This window comes from Achroia grisella, unplaced genomic scaffold (assembly GCF_030625045.1).
Source record: "Achroia grisella isolate CSIRO2021 unplaced genomic scaffold, CSIRO_AGI_Agris_v1 utg3615, whole genome shotgun sequence".
Classification (NCBI taxonomy): Eukaryota; Metazoa; Arthropoda; class Insecta; order Lepidoptera; family Pyralidae; genus Achroia; species Achroia grisella.
This window is the reverse complement of record NW_026712820.1, coordinates 23,214-48,477: the sequence shown is the minus strand read 5'-3', so window position 1 is coordinate 48,477 and position 25,264 is coordinate 23,214. Positions and strand designations below refer to the sequence as shown.

The window sequence follows — 25,264 nt, the reverse complement described above, 5'->3', positions numbered from 1 at the left end:
TAAACGAAATCTCCTGTGGTAAGTTTACACTCTTTCCCGAGGAGATAAAAAACCATCGCTCCTAAGAATATCCTTCAATTATTGTCTCTGACGGGTCTAGGTAGCGATCTCTGAAAAGGGCGAGCACAATAGATCTATGGAGGTTGCAGTGCTACAGGTCCAAGCACTTGATAATATCTCAAACGATACAGAAAAATGCTTGTCCACTATATTTCTATAAATGAAATGAATGTATTGTCACACTGATTCAACTGTTCAATGATAAAAGGTGATGAATGAAAAATGATGAAGTTCAAACTATAAAAACGAACAAAGTTATTATAAATTAATATTAATTAAAACATGTTGAAAATTTTTATAATAAAGTACGAGTTTCCGTATATACTTTTAAGACCAAATTGCCTGACGGATTTCTAATATTTGTTATGCTACGTTTACATTCAGCCGCTTCCCCTGCCACTCGCGCTGCCGATAATATTGCCTGGTGACAACTGAGCGAGAGGGCTGAATGTAAAAACATGCTGCCACTCGCGCTGCCAGTCCTTTGACTCGCGCACGAGAAACCGACAATCGAGGGAGCGCCGGGCAGCGCGAGTGGCAGCGCCAATGGCATGGGAAGTGTTTTCACTCGTGTTTACCAGAGATCCGTAATCGTAACCGAAACTATCGGATAGCCGATAAAAAAATATCCGTAACCGTAACCGAAACTATCGGATATCCGATATAAAAAATATCCGTAACCGAAACTAATATCCGATATAAAAAATATCCGTAACCGTAACCGAAACTATCGGATATCCGATATAAAAAATATCCGTAACCGTAACCGAAACTATCGGATATCCGATATAAAAAATATCCGTAATCGTAACCGAAACTATCGGATATCCGATATAAAAAATATCCGTAACCGTAACCGAAACTATCGGATATCCGATATAAAAAATATCCGTAACCGTAACCGAAACTATCGGATATCCGATATAAAAAATATCCGTAATCGTAACCGAAACTATCGGATATCCGATATAAAAAATATCCGTAATCGTAACCATTTTTTCATATTCTAAATTTTAAATAGTCTATCGTCTATCATATCATATCATATTCTGAATAATTTACTTTTATTTGATTAAAAAAACTAATGAAACTATCGGATATCCGATATAAAAAATATCCGTAACCGTAACCGGAACCATCGGACATCCGATATAAAAAAATATCCGTAACCGAATCCGAAATAAGAGTTTCGGATAATATCGGATAGGAGCGGAGCCTAATTGAGACACGTTATGTAACAGTTTTATCAGCTATTTGTAATTTCCTTTTGAAATTCCTTAATAAATCTGAAACTAACGGATAATCCGAAATAATTTCATATCCGCATCCGTATCCGTACCGGTATAATAATCAGTACTATATCCGAAACCTATCCGTATACGAAATTTCATATCCATAACATCCCTGATGTTTACACTCTCGCGCTGCTCACTTCCGTGCTCACTTCCCTGCTCACTCGGGCTGAGTGTAAATTGGGCAATAAACTGAACAGCAATTATGAAATGGCAATGAATGTTATACATAATGCCTCATTAGCGTTATCTGGAATCTAACTTAATTTAGTAATAATAGGTTTCCTTTCAATCACAAAGAAATATATTTAAGTTTAATCATATTATACTGTGTGCGCTGTAGGATGGTGCGGGTGACAGTTACTAATTTTACATTTAACAATTGCTACATTTAAGTTAATACAGTTATTAATGATTTAATATATTACAAGCTGTATCAGCGACTTCGTCCGCGTGGAATTTAACATTACTTATCGAAAATAAAAGATATTTTCTGAAATAAAAGTAGCCCAAGTTACTCCTTATTACATCAGCTACCTGCCAAAAAACATCCCGTCAATCGGTCCTGCCATTTCAGAGTTTAACCGGAACAAACAGACAGACGGACAAAATGTGTTAAAAAAATGTTATTTTGGTATATGTAGATACCGTATTTATATTCATATGCATGTAGTAAAAAACGGTTATTTCAATATTACAAACAGACACTCCAATTTTATTTATACGTATAAATGTGGTACAGCTGAAATACCTTCAAGAAAAGAGCTTATTCCTTTTTAAACGGCCGACAACGTACTTGCAATTCCCCTGGTGTTGCGGGTGCTCATGGGCGGCGGTAATCACTTACCATCAGGTGAGCCACATGCTCGTTTGTCCCCTGTGTTATAAAAAGAAACAAATATGATACAGCCGAAATACTAGGTCATAATTCTCCGACGAATGGTCTCTCGGTGGTCTAGTGGTCTAGCACACCGCTTTACGACCAATGGTCGCGGGTTCGATTCCTCGCACGGCACAAACATTTGTATTCATGAATATAATTGCTTGTATCGGTCTGGGTGTTTTCTATGTATAATATGTATGTATTTACAATAAAAAAATATCTATGTATGTATCAATTATCTAGTATGTTTTAGCTAGCTTAACTTGGGTCTAGCTGGCGCTGTGTGAATTGTCCTGAGTTTATTATTATTTCTTAAACTTAAAAAAAATCGCATCTCCCCTCTTAAGGAGAGGACTGGCAACTTACCCTCGGCAGAAGTTTATTATTATTATTATAATTTGTAAATCTTTTTATAGTGAAACGAAACGTAAATGAAACTGTCACCTGCACCATGCTACACCATATTATTTGTGATGACAGTAGATCAGAATCATCATTAATATAGCATGATATAGCTTAAAAATGACATATATTTATTAATGATCATAATGACTAAGTACTATTAATGCTTCAGACAAAATTTATAAAGTTAGTAATAATTGTAATATTTTATACAAACTATATCACCAAGTCGTTATGCAGTCATTAAATTATTGTACGTTGTCTAGTTATCGTTGTTTATGATTCTTTTTTTTATATAATAATAAAATAATGTGATAAATATCAATTTAGGACATGTATATTATATATATATTGTAAGATATTAAAATGTGTATATGTACAATTGTAGTGATTTTGTGTCATAATCATTAGGCGTTAGAGTGGAGTTTTGTTTGCATTATATATTTTCCTCGTAGGTTTGTCTAGTCTTAAAAAATCGTACACTCATTTTCCGTTTGAGAAATATTGTACATGATATGAACCTAGAAAAGTGTATTTAGTTATTGGTGCACATATTATTATGTTGTAGAAACAATAAAAGTAATTATAATATTTACGTATTGTTTCTTTTATCATTGATGATGGAGTGGCGCACCCGCCTGTGCTAATGGTATAGAATAGAATAGAAAATCATTTATTCAAATAATGGGTGTAAAGGGAGGGGACGCCCTAAGAAAAGATGGATGGATTGTGTGAACGATGGTATGAATAAAAGAAGAGTATGTTTAGATATGACGACCGATAGAGAGCAGTGGAAGAGAATGACATACTGCGCCGACCACAAATAATGGGATAAAGGCAAGGCAATGATGAAACTTAATTTAAGCACTTTTGAATAGTCATAACATTTTTTTTTATCTACCGCTCGTTTGGAAAGCTGTCTCATGACAAGAAGAACGAGCAAGAAACTTGTGTGTTGCTCTTTTAAATAATCCTTGTAAGTTCACATTTACAAGTCGAAACGTGTGAATACAAACTACCAACCAGCACTAATTTATTAGGGTCAAATATAAATATACAATAAGATTAAATCACTCGTAGTGATAAGAGCAGACCAGTAGAAGCCAAGAAGACCAGAAGCAGCAATTGTTCACGAGTATGACGGATGAGCCAGCTATTACTGCGCTCGATCATACTTTAGGGAGCCGATCATACTTTATGAACCGGCCCACCATGCCGCCACATGTCTAGACATTTTAGTGAGCATGACTACTCATTTCATATTAGTATACGCTAGCGGGGCACCAGTGAAGGATGATAAGATGAACACGAGGACAAGTCAGACCATACGTGGTTAATTTAATTGACATATTTAAAAGGAGGCAATTTTAGCTTCTAATTTTGAAAAATGTCTTTTTTCTATTTAATCGACGGTACTGTGTGATCTTTAAATGTTATTTAAAGATCACACAGTAATGTAACGTGTCCACCAAAATCATGTTAAGATTGTATGAAGTTGTATAAACTTACGCATCGCACATGCCGTATTATAGTAATTTTTTTATATAATAATAATCATTTATATAGCATCGTAGAACAGAGTAAAATATAGAAAACTTAAAAACTAATATTTCGCTACGAGCTGAAGGGCCTCCGCTCAGCTGGTGCCGCAGCGTGTCACTGCAGCGCTGATTTTCAGTGTAGCCACTCGACAAAACATACCATTATTTATGATGATATTATCGACTTTAAATATATAAACTGAAGAGTGGGTTAAATTATAATATACTAGCTATTCGTTTTATATTTATTGAGTTCCGGTAAACAGTTTACCCCTAATCATGGCGGTTGAAACAGTGCCGAAATATAGAAATAGAAATAGAAATAGAAATAATCATTAAATATAAAATGAATAGTCATATTTTGATTCTAATTCGAATGCAGATCCGAAAAATGACTTTTACTAATCATTATAGTATAAAACAAAGTCACGATCGCTGTCTGTCAGTCCCTATTTATGCTTAAATCTTTAAAACTACACAAAGAATTTCGTAGTAGTTTTTTTTAATAGATAGAGTGATTCAAGATATATATATAATACCTATATGTACAACCGTGCGGAGCCGAGGCGAGTACCTAGTTATGCATATATTATTAAACAAACCAACGCACACTTAAGAGTAAAAAATAAAATTTGTTATTTAGCGACATCTAGCGAAGTGTCGTCGCAACTTCTCTACTCCTGCACGACACATCCAGAATTCCCATAATCACATTCCTGTCGTCTGCAGGAAATGATACTATTTTCTAATCAAATACACTAGATGTCGCTGGAAAGGTACATTTATTTTATTTATAAACTCTTTATTGCACCAATAGAATTAATTAATACATAAGAATTATACAGAAAAGAGATATGGAAGTACAAAAGGCGGTCTTATCACAAGAACCAATCTCTTACAGTTATATATATAAACTAGCTTTTGCCTACGGCTTCGCTCGTTAATTTATCCCCTTAGGGGTGGAATTTATCAAAATCCTTTCTTAGGGGATGCCTACGTCATAACATTTACCTCGGTTTAAATTTGACAAAGTTTCATCCGTCCAGTGGTTTGGGCTGTAGAATCAATCAAAATCCTTTCTTACTACGTCAGTCACCTTCCAGTGAGTTATATATATATAGATATATATATATATATATTTAGAGATATATGTATACTTAAACATGAAACTAAAAAAACAAAAAATATGTACAAGTTGAGTTTCTTTCCAGTTCTTCTGAAGTACGTAGGCGATGTGATAAAAATGTAAGGCTTTTTGTTGTTGACTTTGACTCGACTACTGCATCCCTTTGTATTCCATGGATTCAATACAAAGAAGTGGTGGACAGTAGATCGTAATCTTCAGTAATGTGTACTGATGACCATTGCTCCATGTCAGGTTGACCTCTACGCGGTTCCCCTGGACATCATTATGGGAATTTCCTTGTGATGGACTAACTGATCTACCCTCATGTTTATCTTATCTCCCTCCACTGGTGCCTCGCTAGCGTAAATTGTTAGTACAGAGGGATGCTACATTCCCTTATCATCTATACATATAAATAAAATTGGAATGTCTGTTTGTAATATTAAAATAACCGTTTTTTTTTATATTACAAACAGACATTCCAATTTAACGGTAGTGAATGCAATTTCTTCTTTTTTTTCTTTCTTTCAATTCGGGCCGACTTCCTTCTTGGATTCCAACTGCATATCGTCTGATCGGAAGAGACGATTTTACCTTTTAAATAAAATTGGAGTGTCTGTTTGTAATATTGAAATAACCGTTTTTTACTACATGCATATGAATATAAATACGGTACATACATCAAAATAACATTTTTTACTCATTTTGTCTGTCTGTCTGTCTGATTGTTCCGACTAATCTCTGAAATGGCTGGATCGATTTTGACGGTACTTTTATTAGCAGGTAGCTGATGTAGACTGTATGTTTCTAATATTAAAATAACCGTGTTTTACTACATGCATATGCATATAAATATGGTACATACACCAAAATAACATTTTTTACAATCTTTGTCTATCTGTCTGTCTGTTTGTTCTGGCTAATCTCTGAAATGGCTGGACCGATTTTGACGAGACTTTATTAGCAGGTAGCTGATGTAATAAGGAGTAAGTTAGGCTACTTTTATTTTAGATAAATAAAGTTATATTCCACGCGGACGAAGCGAAGGGTACAGCTAGTCCATAATAAAAAATACTAAGAAAATATTGAAATGCAATTCAATTTTGATTTATGTTGTTTTGTGTTTAACAACATAATGCAACTTGAACGCTAAGACTACGGTTGCAGTGTGTATTCACTTTGTTTCTGGCTCGTGTTTGCAACTGTTTGTACTCTCGGTCGGTTTGGTAACCCAGTTTCCGTTGTTGGGATTCCTAGTGATGTAAACTTCGATATTATGTTGTAAAATGTGTTTACAGCTTGATTTACTCCAAGCGGAATGTTTCAGACATACCCGACGTTGGGTATTGTTAGAGGTTTATTGATAACTAGCTGTTCCCGCGACTACGTCCGCGTGGAATTTAACTTTATTTTTCTAAAATAAAAGTAGCCTAAGTTACTCCTTATTACATCAGCTATCTACTAATAAAAGTCCCGTTAAAATCGGTCCAGCCATTTCAGAGATTAGCTGGAACAAACAGACCGACAGACGGACAAAAATTTTAAAAAGTGGCCTTTTGGTATATGTTCCATATTTATATTCAGTTATTTTAATATTACAAACAGACAGTCCAATTTTATTTATATATATAGACTACCTATTACTAGGAAATAAACATTTATTAAATTAAATTATATAAAATTGTAAAATAAAATTATCGTAAGTTACTTATTATACATTAGCTATCTGCGAGTGAAAATCGATCCAGAATAGAGACATTTCATGTTGGACCGATTTTGATGGGATTTTCACTTCACGAATCCAAAATGGAATCTAGCATCCGCTTGCGCTAAACTATTGGGGCACCAGTAGAGGATGATAAGATGAACATGAGCTCAGATCAGGTAGTTTATCTCATAAATTCCAACTCCAAAACCATCGTGATAAATTCATCAGGAACTTATGGTACATACTATATGTTACATTGCTTGCAATGAGGACAACAGTCCACATTACTATCAATTCCCTTCCCTCATTGTTATGTAGCCTTGACTGTTACATTACATAGTATATTTCGAGTGAAATATTTAAGTTTACCACGAACTTGTATCTGACTTGAACTAGTACGAAACTACTCTCCAAAGTAAATATTAGAACTGTGTTCAAATATTATTTCTGATATAAATTAATTACTTAATGTTTATATAGACAAAGGAAAAGTTTAAGTAAGGTAGTGAAAAAGTGTTATATAAGTACAGAAATGTGTTATGCTCAGGGTTCTGGTGAATGGGATAAAAAGAAACCGAAGAAAATGAAGTACCAACGATATTAATATTTACATATAATAATAATAATAATAATATCTCAGGACAATTCACACAGCGCCATCTAGGCCCAAATTAAGTTAGCTAAAGCTTGTGTTATGGGTACTAGATAACTGATACAAATACATAGATATTTTTTTTTTGTAAATATATACATATTATACATAGAAAATACCCAGACCGATACAGTGTTTATATACGTGCCGTGCGAGGAATCGAACCCGCGACCATCGGCCGTAAAGCGGTGTGCTAGACCGCTAGACCACCGAGGTCGTCGACATATTAGAATAGAATAGAAATAGAATAGAAAATCATTTATTCAAATAAACTTAATTTAAGCACTTTTGAATAGTCATAACAATTTGTTTTTTATCTACCACTTTTTAGAATAATGATTGGTCTTTTTAAATTAATGGTAGGGTGTCTGGTACACCCTACCATTAATTTAAAAGGAGGTAACAGTTTATGCTGGTGGAACACCAGTGGAGGAGGAGAATATGAACATGAGGTCATAACTTATCACTACGACTGACTTAATCTTATTGTGTTTTTATATTTGAGCCTAAAAAAATTAGCGCTGGTTGGTAGTTTGTATTCACACGTTTCGAAAATTTGTAAAATGTGAACTTACAAGGATTGTTTAAAAGAGCAACACACAAGTTTCCTGCTTATTCTTTTTGTGATGAGCTTTCCGAATAAGCGGTAGATTTGAAAAAATGTTGACTATTCATAAGTGCTTAAATTAAGTTTATTAGAATAAATGATTTTCTATTCTATTCTATTCTATTCTAACAATACAACACAAAGTAATGAAAACTGTGAAATTAGTAGTAGTGTAAGATTTATATAATTGTATATGCATATTGGTAAATGTAACTGGCTCCTAATAAAGATAGGTGACACTGCATGTTGTCAACTCACCCGGCCGGCCAGCGGTGGTTCTGGGCCAGACGGATAAGGTCTGCCTCGGTGTCACTGTTAGGCAAATTGTAACATCAACATGGAGTTGTACAAAAGTGGAAATTAAATAAATATAATAATATTAAAGTAAATTAAAAAAGGCACGGACGAATATGTCTGTGGAAAATTGTATTTAAAAATAAAAAAAAAAAAGACTATGACCTCATATTCTTTTTTTTTTTTTGGTCAGTTGGCCCATTGTAACCTTCACCAGGAATCTATAACAATGGTTTCCAAATAGTAAAGTATACAAAAAAGTACTCTGAATGACCCATCCATCATTTTGAAGTGTTCCATATATTTTATATATATAGAACTATTAACTACGTCTTCAACCGCGTGGAATTTAACTTTTTGTTTAAATAATATATAAATTTTCTACAATAAAAGTGGTCTAAGTTTCTCATTATAATATTAGTTAGCGAGTGAAAGTCCCGTCAGAAGCGGTCCAGCTGTTTCAGAGACTAGCAAAAATGAAGAGTCGTTTTTTGATGTAACAATACAATTTAATAGAATAGATAATCCTTTATTCAAATAAATTTAAATTTATTTATTTTCGAATAGTTATACAATTTTTTTTTTAATATACCGTTCATTGAGTGGTAGAATCAAAATATGACTATTCAATAGTCCTTGTAATGAGTTTATTTGAATAAAGATTATTTCTATTTTTATTTCTCTTCGGAAAACTGTCACAGCACACGAAGAATGAACAAGAAAAGTAAAAACAATATCGTGATAAAGTGGCTGACCAATGTGTGTTGCCAGTGATGACTTACGGCAACTATGGACCTCATGAAGAAGCTCAGAGTCACTCAGAGGGCAATGGAGAGGGCTATGCTCGGAGTTAGCTACCTGTCAAAAAAAGTCCCGTCAAAATCGATCCAGCCATTTCAGAGATTAGCCGGAACAAACAGACAGACAGACAAAAATTATAAAAAATGTTATTTTGGTATGTACCGTATATATATTCATATGCATGTAGTAACAAACGGTTATATCAATATTACAAACAGACACTCCAATTTTATTTATATGATGTCTAGATAATCATATTTAGTTATCGGAGAATCGGTAACGAAAGTTTTGAATGTATTTTGTATAGTTCTTCTTTGAAAACTGCTTTCAGTTTCCAACTCCATGGCGGGTCGTTATAAATACAGTGCTAATGTCTCCACTGCGAGCAACACTTGCAGTTGTTGTCGCTAATGACGTCATCTGCTTTCACGAGGTGCATATCTTCTATACACCTCACTGGTTTCTGCAAATTCCAACTTACGTACATTTAGATTTAGACTTCACTTTCAGAGGTAAGTGTATTTTCTGCATTGTCCAGAAATGTATAACAAGTTACCAATTACTTTGTGCAGCCTATATAATACGTAATTATTCAAAAACTAGCTTTTGCTCGCGGCATTGCTCGCTTTAATTCATCGCCTTAGGGGTGGAATTAATCAAAATCCTTTCTTAGCGGATGCCTGCGTCATAATATCTACCTGCATGCCAAATTTCAGCCCGATCTCAGTCAAATAAAACTTTCTATATTTTATATAGAAACTGTTCTTTTCATTTTTATAGTAAACATTTTTTAATGATAATATAATGATAAGAGTTATAGTTAATAAGAATATACATAAGAGTTTATTTATTTATTTATTATTCATATTGCTTTACACAATTATGGTATATTTTATTTATTAATTATGATTTATTTTGGTTTAATTATGGTTTATTATGGTCTATTTTCCAAAAAAACAGCAATATTCATAATATTAATACTAGATTTAAAAACAAACTTGCTGTCCCCAAGTATCGTTTAGAAAAAGTCAATAGGTCTTTTATGGGAATAGGTATAAAATTTTACAATAAGATATCAAAGGATATGTTGGAATTACCCTTAAATAAATTCAAAACATCTGTTAAATCATATTTACTGAGCAAGGCCTATTACTCGCTAAACGATTACTTTAATGACGAGCGTGCATGGCAATAATTTTCATTGTACGGGATTTTCATTGAATGTTAGACATAGACACCTATATAAAAACCTATGCATTGTAAATAAACTTAATTTAAAAAAAAAGTAATTCAATTGAGTTTATTGCCAGTTCTTCTCAATTGGATCTATATACCGAACTGGACGGTAGGGAAAAAAATTATAATGTAAAAACTTGACGTTCATAAGCGGCTAAAATGTCTTACATGAATAAATGATTTTTGAATTTGAATATATAATTAAATAATTCATACACATTACATGCACCTTTTAGGCACTGCAACGTGTAAGACAGGCGGACGTTTTAAATATCATACTAAACAACATCTTGCAAGTATTCTTCAATCTTGTAATAAACTTTATTTGTCAACATTTGTTTTAATTGGATAATAAATTTATTATATCTATTCTCATTTTTTATAATGTTAGGTAATTTCTTGTATATTCTTATTGCCATGGAATAGGGAAAAGAACTATAGAATAGAATAGAAAATCATTTATTCAAATAAACTTACATTGAAGCACTTTTGAATAGTCATTACATTTTTTAATATACCGTTTCGGAAAGCTGTCTCATCACAAGAAGAACGAGCAAGAAACTTGCGTGTTGCTCTTTTAAATAATTTTATTATTACTTTACATTTTTAAGTTTAAGTGTGTGAATACAAACCACCAATTAGCATAATTCAATTAAATACTCAAATAGAAAAAATATTGAATATATAACCAACTGGTTAAACAATTAATAAGAGGAAATCAGTCATAGTGATTAGAGCAGACCAGTCCCTACAAGCAGCACCCGTTCACGAGTATGACGGATGAGCCAGCCATCACTGCGCTCGAACATATTTTAGGGAGCCCAATGACCCGGCCCACCACGCTGCCACAAGTCTGGACATTTTACTGAGCATGACTACTCAAAACACCAGACCACGTCATTACTCACAATTGCCATCTGATAGTTATAGTATTCACATTTTACATAAGAATGCATGCGGCGTCCGGGTCATTGGGCTCCCTAAATTAATACAAAAACCGCTACGCTTTCATATTTCTAAAATCAATCAATTAAATCAAGAAAGCAATGAGAAAATAAAATTATAACGTTGTATGCTAATAAACTAATTATTTACTTGATATATTGTCATCTATGAATTCGTCTATCCTGTAATAGGCTTTCTTACATAAAAATTGTTTAATATAAGATTTGAATTGCCTCTCTGTCAGATTTAATGCAGATTCTGGCAGTTTATTATAAAATCTTATGCAATTACCATAGAATGAATTACTGATTTTGTGCAGACGGCATTCAGGTAAAATTAGATTTATATTGCGTAAGTTTCAACTTGTACAGTCTTTGAGTTTTTTAAAGTTCTTCCGTGTATACATGATATTTTCATAAATGTATTGTGAAGTAACGGATATTTGATTCTTTAAAGCACTGACGTAATGACTCTCTTGAACCCATACCATAAATAGAACGTATGGCTCTCTTTTGTAAAACAAATATAGTATTTATATCGGCTGCTTACCCCACAGCAGTATGCCATAAGACATTATGCTATGGAAATAATTAGAGTATACAAGTTTAGCCGTCGCCACGTCTGTTAATTGCCTAATTCTTCTAATTGTATATGCAGCAGAACTAAGTCTACTGGCTAATTTTGAAATATGGGGCCCCCATTGTAAGTATTTTTAATTTCGATACGGGTTGTACTAAATCGTTTTTGTGACGCGATTCCTAACGGCGGGGTATTTCACTCAATGTTTTGAAAAAAATTGGGTACTTTCTTACAAATTTACATGTTTCCAAAATATACATACAGGGTACAGTAAGGGTTTTTAATGTTTTGAAATGTGATTTGCAGCTTTCAGTTAATTTTAAGTTTGTAAATTATAATAATGTTTTTTTTTTTTTCATATTTCCACAATATCATTAATTTATAGGCCGTGCTAGGGAATCCCTGTGTTAAAGATGTTATTTCCTTCCACAATGGTTGGTTCAATTACACAATGACGACCTCGGTGGTCTAGCGGTCTAGCAAACCGCTTTACGACCGATGGTCGCGGGTTCGATTCTTCGCACGGCACAAACATTTGTATTCATGAGTATGATTGTTTGTATCGGTCTGGGTATTTTCAATGAATAATATGTATGTATTTACAAAAAATATATATATCTATATATTTGTATCAGTTATGTAGTACCCATAACACCAGCTTTGCGCGCTGGCGATGGCGCTGAGATTATTATTATTATAATTTTTACGTATTTTATATAATATAATAAAGTATAATGTTTTTGTAGAAGAAACTTAAATTCATAATGCTGACAATATTATTTGATTGCAACAGGAATGAGTGTGTACGGCTTCTATGTTGATTATCGCATGCCTTTTACTTGTTACTGTGTAATTCATTTAAAATAACATTTTGTTTGGGAAACTACTCTGCTACCAAAATGTTAGGGAAAACGGTAGGTCACGTACCTGTATGGTTCTGCGGATTTCTTGGGCTTCAGGGTCTCGAAGATATCTTCGCTAGCTTTTCACAGTAGGTTTCACAGTTTCACAGTTCTAATTTATTTTAATTCACAACACAATGCGCGCGCGCGTCAAGGCCGCTGTACGGTCTGTTTGTTACTAGTTAGGGAGGGGAAGGGAACGCGCGAGAACAGAAAACTAACGGACTCTAATATAATATAATATCTGTGCTTACGATGTTACAGGGTAGATTTTGAATACATTTATTCAATTCGATTAAAAATATCTTTATTCATGTAGGTTCTATTACAGACTTATGATATGTCAAATCTACCGTCAGTTCGGAATGACTTCGAGATGAGAAGAACTGACAAGAAACTCAGCTCGTATTCTTTTCAAATAAATGTTGTACATGTTTACAATAATACAGATTCGTTTTTAAATTCAAATTTGGGAGAATAAACTGACCACCAGCATATACTATTACAAAAGCAAATAGTCCAATCAGTGTTCGCAACCCAAACAGACCAGTCCCCACAAGCAGCACTCGTTCACGAGTATGACGAGCAACACACAATTCAAAAGAGCAGCACACAAGTTTCTTGCTCATTCTTCTTGTGATAAGTCTGCGTTTCGCATGAGCGGTAGAATAAAAAAATATGACAATTCAAAAGTGCTTATATTGAGTTTATTTGAATGAAGATTATTTCTATTTCTATTTCATCATAGCCGCTAAAAACGTGTAGAAATGTTTATGATACAAGCAACGTGAATTTTATTTATATTTCTATTCTCGAGAATAAAGATACGATGTTCCAACTCGTATAGACTTCCATCAAAGTAAAGTATTTTAAAGTAACGTTACACTTCATCAAAGTGAATTTGGTGCTCACGGGAGTAGAACGGATGCTCCTTGCTCGTACTGTGTGTACAGTTAAGTAATTTGGATATATTATACCCTTAAAATATGAAATATATATTGATATATTCGACAATATTCTTATACTTATACTTATCCGCCGACTTCGTCCGCGAGGAATTTAACTTTGTTTTTCTAAAATAAAAGCAGCCTAACTTACTCCTTATTACATCAGCTACTTGCCAATAAAAGTCCCGTCAAAATCGATCCAGCCATTTCAGAGATTAGCCGGAACAAATAGACCGACAGACAGACAAAAATTGTAAAAAATGTGATTTTGGTTTACGCACCGTATTTATATTCATATGCATGTAGTAAAAAACGGTTATTTCAATATTACAAACAGACACTCCAATTTTATTTCTTCCGATCAGACGATATGCAGTTGGAATCCAAGAAGGAAGTCGGCCCGAATTGAAAGAAAGAAAAAAAAGAAGAAATTGCATTCACTACCGTTTCCTGTACGATCGGATTGGGGGAGCGCTGGTTAAGTTTTGTCTCCTTTGTGGGGGAACTCACAGAATGGAGATACCGGCACGTTACTATGTATTTATGCGGAAACTAGATTTGTATCCAAGTTGCAGGGACAATATTGAATTGCAACAAATACAGTTGGTTTGAGGACTTGTTGACTGTTGTCGATCTGTTCAGGTTATGAACACTGATTAGACTATTTGCTTTTGCAATAGCGTATGCTGGTGGTCACTCTATTCCCCCAAATTTGAATTTAAATGACTGTTTTAGTTTAAATATGTACAATTAAATATTCTTTATTGCACTTAAATACATTTATATTATTATTATTATTAATTGCGTAAGATTCTATAATAAACTGCCAGAGTCTACGCTAAATCTTACAGAGAGGCAATTCAAATCTTATATTAAACAAATGTTATGTCAAAAAGCCTATTATAAGATAGATGAATTTATAGATGATAGCAATATATAGCAAGAATAAGTTTATTTGCGGACAACGTTATAATTTTAATTTTCATACTGCTTTCTTGATATATGATAGCGTAGCGGCTTTTGTATTGATTGCCGCATGCATCCTTATGTAAAGTGCGAATACTGTAACTACCATATAGTAATTTTTGTAGCTGTGACGTGGTCGTGTGGAATGAGTAGTCATGCTCACTAAAATGTCCAGACATGTGGCGGCGTGGTGGGCCGGGTCAATGGGCTCCCTAAAATATGGTCGAGCGCAGTGATGGCTGGCTCATCCGTCATACTCGTGAACGAGTGCTGCTTGTAGGGACTGGTCTGCTCTTATCACTACGACTGATTTAATCTTATTGCATGATTATATTTGACCCAAAAAATTAGTGCTTGTTGGTAGTTTGTATTCACACGTTTCGACTTGTAAATGTAAACTTACAAGGATTATTTAAAAGAGCAACACACAAGTTTCTTGCTCGTTCTTCTTGTGATGAGATAGCTTTTCGAATGAGCAGTAGATAAAAATTGTTGTAACTATTCAAAAGTGCTTAAATTAAGTTTATTTGAATAAATGATTTTCTATTCTATTCTATTCTATTCTATTCTATTCTAAATGAACTTTCTTTGTTTTAAAAAACCCAACACTGACCGTCAGAACGTAATTCGTTACAGACATGTATGTCAATATAAATAACCCCGGAAAAACATTGTTCTGTCCTTAATAGAGAAGTATATGCACTTAGTTGCATTAGAAAAGACAAATAAAAACGAGGCAACCTCCCTTGTACGTGATACTGCTCCTAATCTCGGAAAGTGTTCAATTCTCCGCATTTTACCGTTAGTTATCTATCAATTACCACTGTCAAATCTAAATATATATAACTCAAAGGTGACTGACTGACATAGTGATCTATCAACGCACAGCCCAAACTACATAAAAAAAGGGGATAAAGTAGGGGATGAAAGTTTGTCAATTTTAAATCGATCGGGCTGAGACTTTGCATGCATAAAGCTATTATGCCGTAGGCATCTCCTGAGAAATGATTTTGGCAAATTCCACTTCTAAGGGGATAAAATAGCGGATAAAAGTTTGTATAAATCTTCTTAGATTTTCGACTGATTGAACTGAAATTAAAGATTGGAGCTACTATGATGAAGACGTTCGCTTAAATAGGATTTTGATAAATTCAACCCCCATGGGGATGAAAAAAATGTATTAGTTTGAACCTATCAGTACCTAATGGAATGAATAAATTAAGACGAACAAACCAATTTTTAGTTCTTCAGGTTATTTTTATTTTAGAAAAATAAAGTTAAATTCCAAGCGGACGAAGTCGCGGGAACAGCTGGTTTACCAGATAATGAATCTCTCAACAAAAATTGTTGAGAGATTCATACCGCTTTACGTCCGATGGTCGCGGGTTCGATTCCTCGCACAGCACAAACATTTGTAATCATGAGTAGGATTGTTTGTATCGGTCTAGGTGTTTTCTACGTATAATATGTATGTATTTAGGAAAAAAAAAATTATCTATGTATTTGTATCAGTTGTCTAGGATCCATAACACAAGCTTTAGCTAGCTTAACTTGGGTCTAGATGGCGCTGTGTGAATTGTCCTGAGATTATTATTATTATTATTATTATTACTATTTTTATCCAAAAATTCTCATCTCCCCTCTTAAGGAGAGGAGATGGCAACATACCCCCGGCAGAAGCACAGTCGGCCGGGGTTCAGGGCCCCGGGACAGAAACCGGCGTACATTATTATTATTATTATTATTATTATTATTATCTTTCCATTATATAAACGAGAGTTGTTACAAGAATACTGTATATTTATATTATTTCCTCATCTCCTGAACTGCACGTCATACGCTCTTGCTCGTAATCTGTGGGGCTCTATTCATTTATTTATGCTTCGAGCAGGAAAGTCCCCTTTTGGGCTCGTTAAGGTGGAAAGGAGGCTTTAGCTAAGCTGATTTACAAAAATCCAATTATCCACCAAATAACCGAAGGGTATTATGAAATTTCTAATAACAAGCAGATCAAGTAACCTTGTACCAAATGCTTTTTAACTTGTAAGTTAGCAATCTTAGATGTATAATATTATGTATAACATAATAAGAAATACATATCAAAACTTTTGTTCTGCCTGACTATTAGATAACATAGTAATAATAATAATAATTCCGGGGAAAGATGCAGAAAGCGGTGCTCTTAGATTCTGCCCGCATTGTACGCCGGTTTCTCTCCCTGGGGCCCTGAATCCCGGCCGACTGTGCTTCTGCCGGGGGTATGTTGCCATCTCCTCTCCTTAAGAGGGGTTTGTAGAATTTTTTGGAAAAAAAAAAAAAATAATAATAGTAATATAATAATAATCTCAGGACAATTCACACAGCGCCATCTAGACCCAAGTTAAGCTAGCTAAAGCTTGTGTTATGGGTACCAAACAACTGATACATATACATAGATATTTTTTTTGTAAATACATACATATAGTCATGACTGTGACATGTGCGAAGAATCGAACCCGCGACCATCTGAAGTATAACGGTGTGCTAAACCGCTAGACCGCCGAAGCCGTCTATACAAATATATATATATATATATATATAATATCTTATATATAAAATTCTCGTGTCACAATGTTACTTACCATACTCCTCCGAAACGGCTTGACAGATTTTCATGAAATTTTATATGCATATTCAGTAGGTCTGAGAATCGGTTACTATCTATTTTTCATACCCCTAAGTGATAAGGGTTGTCCACCCCTAACATTATTTTTTTATGTTTTGAGAATTTTTTTTATTTTTTTTTTTTTATTATGTGTCATTATAAAATACATACAACCCTAAATTTTCACTCTTCTATCACCAACCCCTATTTTTTAATAGCGATTTTTATTAATATAGCAAAATAACGTTTGCCAGGACAGCTAGTATATATATATATATACTATTATGATACCGAATATCGCAGTGGACGAGTACTTAGTTAGTACTCAGCTCATCGCTAGTTCTAAATAAAACTACAATCAAAACAAGCTAGTTCCTCAGCACTGAACCTTAAATAAATATTATAGACTTCGACGAAGAGCTGGACAAACAAAGCCGGCGGGGCTGAGTTGCGTAATCTGTGGAAGTCTATCCACAAGTTACATCAGTTTAAATAATCCTTGTAAATTCACATTTTACAAGTCGTAACGTGTGAATACAAACTACCAACTAGCACTAATTTATTAGATAGATAGATAAATTCTTTATTCATAATTATAGACACATAACATACATGAAATACAGAAAGAACACGAATTAATAAAAGAAATGTAGGTGACCTTATGTGCCGCAAAAGTGAAAAGGTAGCCAACTCAGCATAATGCTACAGATAACTCTGCAGCGCTGATATTCTGTTGGCTCCTTACTTATACTATACTTATTACTAAAAAAAATACATAAATATTAAACTTCGAGCTCTTTATCAAAATATGTAAAGTATGAATAAAATGTAAATAATGTGATGAATTATGTTATTAAACTACATGTGTCTGAGTGTAAGATCTTGTGTGTCTTGTAAAATTGTTGATAGTCTAGAAACGCCTATAGAAGTGATATAATGTGATTGATGTTTGTTATTATACTACATAAATACTATAACAAGGAATATACATATATTGATATGGTGAAAGGCTCCGCGAGACTGATGATGACGAGGATGATGTAAGACAAATAATAAAATATTAGGGTCAAGTATAATTGCACAATAAGATTAAATCAGCCAGTGATAAGAGCGGACCAATCCCTACAAGCAGCACTCAAGCAAGGTATGTAGGTTATATGCATAAATAGAAGCTTATAGAAAATGCAATAAATAATATAATTAATATTAATATAACAATAATAACAATAATATATTATAGAAAATATCTCGACCTGGCTCACGAGGTGACCGAAATGTGGGGGGTGATGTCCACCAAAATCATTCCAATCGTTATGTCGGTGAACGGTCTTATCCCAACCAGTCTGGAACAACATCTCAGACGGTTGGGATTCCGGGGCGGCTCACTCCCGGGAAAGATGCAGAAAGCGGTGCTCTTAGATTCTGCCCGCATTGTACGCCGGTTTCTCTCCCTGGGGCCCTGAACCCCGGCCGACTGTGCTTCTGCCGGGGTATGTTGCCATCTCCTCTCCTTAAGAGGGAAGATGAGAATTTTTGTAAAAAAAAATCTCAGGACAATTCACACAGCGCCAACTAGACAAGTTAAGCTAGCTAAAGCTTGTATTATGGGTACTAGATTGCAGATTTTGCCAAGCAGAAGAGGAAACGCCACTGCACATCCTATGTGGCTGTAGCTCTCTTATGAATAAACGAAATATCTCCTTTGGAAAGTATACACTCTATCCTGAGGAGATAAAAACCATCGCTCCTAAGAATATCCTTCAATTCTTGCCCCTTACGGGTCTATGTAGCGAAGTTTGAATAAGGGCGAGCACAATAGATCTATACAGGTCGCAGCGTTACAGGTCATTGCACCTGGTAATAGCCCAAACACCAGAATAAAAAAAAAATGGGTACCAGATAACTGATACAAATACGATACGTTTTTTTTTCGTAAATACATTCATATTATATATAGAAAATGTGTTCTGTGTAATGTAAATTATGTGAGCAAAAAACTAACCGATGTACATGTATTACACATATAAACCATCCTCTTGTATCACTCTATTGACTGCTAGAAACAGCATTAAAATCAGTTGAGTAGTTTAAAAGATCTAATCGAACAGATAGTGGAAGTGATTTCATTTTATGCTATATAAACATGAGCATGAGCGGACCACCAGGCAAGAGAAGTAAAGGAAGACCTTTGACTCGCTGGGAGGATGATATCAAACGAGTAGCTGGCTCAAACTGGACATTAGTAGCACAAAACAGAGACAAATGGACATCTTTGGAGGAGGCCTTTACCCAAAATGGGGTTCTTGATAACTAAATATATGTAAATATATAAATACATATTAGTAACAAATAGATTAATAATAATAAATACATATAGTAAATAATAATAATAATAAAAATACTTGAATAATTATAAATTAACAAATAGTGGTAAATATATATTTCTAAGTTACTAACACCATAAATTTGTAATAAGCAAGAAATAAAAAGGCTTTTTTAATTTTAATTTTTAATTTAATTTTAATTTAAACATGAGCATATAGATTATGAGCACACGACGTTTTCAGATGCTTCCCAGCCACGCCCCTAACGTCTGATTTAACCCCAACTTAGATGTCATCTGCAGATCCGTACAAAGAGCTCCAACCCCCGCGCACCCCATTATCACAACTCACCTGGTTGAAGACAATTCAGACGTAATGAATTACTTATTTATAAACTTAAGCATATAACTTAGGTTATAATGTTTGACGACCTCGATGATCTAGCGGTGTAGAATAGAATAGAATTTTATTAACTCGTTTTACAGTAATAACATAAGAAATACAAGAATAGATATACAACTTAGCATAATGCTGGAAATTTCGAATTCAAATGCTGGAAATTTTTAATTCAAATTCAAATTCATAAATCATTATTTCATGTAGGACATTTGTCAATTTTTTAACATTATAATTTTAATTTTTTTCCCTACCGTCCAGTTACGTATATAGATCTAATTGAGAAGAACTGGCAAGAAACTCAATTGAATTATTTTTTTGTAAAAAAAAGCCAGTTTATTTACAAACAAACAATTGTAGTCATGAATACAAATGTTTGTACTGTGCGAGGAATCGAACCCACGACCATCGGATAGTAAAGCGGTGTGCTAAACCACTAGACCACCGAGGCTGTCAGATAAAGGGAAGGCAATGATGACGATGAATGATGACTTCTTATTTGTACAGTTGTCTAGTACAAGCTATGCTTAGCTTGGGACTAGATGGCGCTGTGTGAATTGTCCTAAGATTTGCTATCTGTTAAAGCGGTTCCCTAGGGATATGTATCCCGAGAGATATATTCCTTCGATAAGACTGTCGTCACAGATCACGGGCAAAGTAAGGAGTTACGAGCGTACCTGGCTTTCTGCTATGGCGTCTTGGTGCAGGAATCGATGATCGACGACGATGATGATCGATGAACTGATCACACACACAACACGCGCGGCGGAAATTAGTGTATATACACCTTGAATATTGCACACTATCTATATACACCTTGACAATTCAATAGTTTATTAAATCGTAGTGATTCAATTATTATAAAACGTAATTATGTGCGAGCGGCGTTTCTCAGACACGAGCGGGAAACGAAGAAGAAAAAGCGCCATCTTTCTTTCCATCGATGGCGCGGGCGTACTCGGCTCCTTTCGGCCCTAGATCGTGAGTATGTCTGTCCTTGTCTATTACACGAGATGTGCATTTAAACTAGTTGTGGCGCAAACATTCCCCCGGCCTTAAAGGGTTGCCTTTAAAAAAATATACATATATATACCACTGGGAAATGAATAGCAGTATGCGGAAGATATATATAAATAAAATGAGCGGTATATTAATGCGTATAAGATTAATCATAAGCGGGAAGTTATCTGAGGTTATGTGAATACGATATATGAATGAAAGTTATATATAACTAAGCTAAATCTAAATTTTACTTATATTAAATATATAACTATTGATGCGGCAATGGGCACAAACGAACTACCGGGCGAAGGTAGCTACCCTTTGAAGTCCTAACAGTGACCACTCGCGTAGTTCCGTCTTTGGAAGGATGTACCTTTTCAACGACAGCTAATGGCCATGAAAAGGGCGGTGCGTTATCTATTACTAAAATTACAACAGTACCCTCCTTAATGGGAACTGATGGAAGATTCCATTTAGCGCGTGTCTGCAATTGATGCAGATACTCCATTCGCCACCGGCGCCAGAAAGACTGTACAATGCTATCCAGAAGGGAATGGCGTTGATTTAAATCGTGCGTGTTAGCTTCTGGCGCAGGAATGGATGAAAGAGGGACAGTATTTAAAAAATGAGCCGGCGTAAGAGCAGACGGCTCAGCGGGGTCACTACTTCTAGCTGTGAGTGGACGCGAATTAATAAGTGCCTCAACCTGAGAAAGCACTGTTATAAGTTCCTCATAAGAGAGAATTTGTGATCCTATCACCTTAAATAAATTATTTTTAACTATTTTTACGATGCTTTCCCAACTTCCACCGAAGTGGGGAGCAGCGGGAGGAATAAATTTCATACTAATGCGATTTTCTGAAAGTTCTAATTCTAAATGCGGGCGATATTCATCAAGAAACTTATATAAATCGCGAAGATACTTGCGAGCACCCACGAAACATGTTCCATTGTCCGTATATAAACAGTTTATCGGGACTCGGCGAGATAAGAATCGTTTAAGTGCGGATAAGAAACTAACCGTGCTTAAATCAGTAGCAACTTCAATATGAGTAGCACGGGTTGTCAGACAAGTGAAAATACATAACCATGCTTTGCGGCCTTTAACCCCCCGACCACGAATAGGTGTGTACTGTAAGGGACCGGCATAGTCACAGCCTACATGCGTAAATGCCTTATCAACTTGAGTGACGCGGTGGCTCGGTAGATCGGCCATGAGTGGAAACGTAGGGCGCGGTTTTATTTTAAAACAAGCGTTACATTTATGAATGCGATAACGTATTAAGCGGCGAGCGGACAGGATCCAGTACTTCTGCCTGAGTAAGGACATAAGTAACTCTGGTCCTGCATGAAGATGCTTCTTATGATAAAAATCAATAAGAATATCGATAACATGATCGCGGCGCGGTAAAAGTAGAGGATACTTAGTGCAGTAATCCTCAGCGGAACTTGACAAGCGACCACCGACGCGGATGACATCGTCCTTGTCTATAAATGGTCGGAGCTTGTTTAAAGCGGAAGAACAATATTTATTATTTTTTAAATTATTAAACTCATGTGCAAAATATACTTCTTGCACGGCGCGGATTAACTTTATTTCAGCAAAATCTAAGTCTTCACTCGTAATAACGGTATTACGAGGAAGGCGTTTAATAAATTTATATATATATACAATAGTTCGTAATAATTTAGAATATACAGAAAAGCGTTGAGATAGCGCGTAAAGTAGTGATTCAGAGGTATTTGAAATTAATGTGTGTATAACAGTCCGTTGTTCGGGAATGTCTTCATTCGATAAGTCGTGATTAACAGCAAGTGGCCACTCGGCCGGGTTACTTAATACCCATGAAGGTCCGGTGTACCATAGCGGATGGTTTACTAGCTTGTCTGGTGTGAGTCCACGAGACAGGCAGTCTGCAGGATTATCGGAACCAGCAACGTGATAGAAACAGTCTGCCGGGACGTTATCGATAATTTGTACTACCCGATTGGCAACGAAAGTTTGCCAGCGGTGCGGAGAAGAGTGGATCCAACAAAGAGCCACTTTTGAATCACTAAAGGCGTATATATTATTCACAGGATACCGTGGTGCGATAGTATCAACAACCTTACGAAGTAGTTTTGCGAGTAATACGGCTGCGCACAATTCTAATCTCGCGATGGATACAATTTTTACAGGCGAGACCTTTGACTTGGCGCATAATAATTGAACAAAATATTTATTATCAACCTGAATGTGTAGGTAGACTACACCGCCATAAGCACGTTCACTAGCGTCAGCAAATCCTAAAATATTCAATTGACAATCCTCAACCACACCTAAGTGTCGCGGTATGCGAAGCCTATTAAGCGAGGGCAGTTCTAAACAGAACTGTCTCCAGGCTGCGATGATATGATGCGGGGGTTGAGCATCCCAATCACATTTCAACAACCAGAGTTCCTTAATAAGGAGCTTGGCGTACAAAATAGCGGGAGCCACGAAACCTAAACTGTCCCATAAACGGGCAACAGCGGAGAGAATAGCGCGCTTAGTACATATAGCGTCTGGCGTGATTACCTTGAACTTAAAAGAATCATTAGAGTTATCCCAAAATAGACCTAAGATCTTGTGCGGGGTGGAATTATCGAATGATTTGTCACTGAGGGTTTTGTGTGTATCCGGGATGTGAGCAAGCACGTCGCGGGAGCTGCTCGTCCACTTTACGAGATCAAACTGTGCCATTTTAAAAAATGCAATAAGTTCGTTGCTAATGGTAATAGCCTGTTCATCTGTCATAACAGAAGATACGATATCATCCATATATAGTGCAGACGAAGCAACAGCGGCAGCAGCAGGGAATTTATCCCCTTCATCTTCAACTAGTTGTTGAACAACGCGGAGCGCGAGAAATGGACTCGACCTCAGTCCGAAGCATACACGATTAAATTCATATTCAGTCACAGGATCATCGGTGCTGAAGCGGTACAAAATTCGCTGAAACCTACGATCGGGTTCGCGTACAACTATTTGATGAAACATTTGAAAACAGTCGGCGGAAATACAAACTTTAAAAAGACGAAAGTTAATTAAAATACTAAATAAATCACCCTGTAGGTTGGTACCACTATGCAATATATCATTTAACGAACGACCAGATGTCGTTTTACAACTGGCATCTAAAACCACGCGCAATTTAGTGGTGACCTTATCCTCTCGTAGCACTCCGTGATGTGGAATGTAGTACGAGGGTATAAGTGAATTGTCTTGATGCGATTTAACTGGACTTAAATAGCCCTTATCAATATATGCGCGAATTACTTCGTTATAAGAAAAACGAAAATGAGGTGACGCTTCCAACTTACGTTCTAGACATAAATAACGTCTATGTGCGGCAGCGAAAGAGTCGCCTAAGGAGAACACGTCCTCTCGAAACGGCAGGGATACGATATATCTACCACTATCATCACGAGTAGTGGTGGCGCGAAAATAATGTTCACACTCGAGATCATCGGCACTCTGAGCGGGCGGCGCGGTTATCTCCTCCAATTCCCAAAAACTTTGGAAGAGAGTGTCCATACGATCATGAATCACGGAACAACATGACGTTGTATATGCGGTATTTAATAATGCGGAATTAGGCGATGCGGAATTAAAAGTGGGTACGGAACCCATGATTACAAACCCTAATACGGTTTGTATCGCAGGCGGAATATTACGATGCTTGCTATGCACAATACCCGGCAATAGCAAGTGCGGGAATATAGAACTACCTATAAGTACGTCTATATTACTAGGAATGGCAAACTCGCCGTCTGCCAGCGGTAGGTTTTTAATGTGTGAAAATGCGGCGGTATTGACAGGAACGGAAGGCAAACTGTCCGTAATACGGTCAACAACAAGCGCGGAAATATTAAAGTGAACATTAAAATTAAAACGAGAAAATATATTAAATTCTACTGAACCCTTAACGTTTTTTT

At 35.4% G+C, this 25,264-nt stretch overlaps 1 protein-coding gene across 1 annotated transcript; it reads right to left on the bottom strand.

The window, feature by feature from the left end:
• Positions 1 to 22,588: 22,588 nt before the first annotated feature.
• On the bottom strand, positions 22,589 to 24,959 carry LOC131844000 (uncharacterized). Its single transcript, XM_059192789.1, has 3 exons — positions 24,395 to 24,959; positions 23,073 to 24,352; positions 22,589 to 22,651 (listed from the first exon to the last, which is right to left on the bottom strand). The coding sequence occupies exons 1-3, from the start codon at positions 24,957 to 24,959 to the stop codon at positions 22,589 to 22,591; spliced, it is 1,908 nt and encodes a 635-aa protein (XP_059048772.1).
• Positions 24,960 to 25,264: the final 305 nt, after the last annotated feature.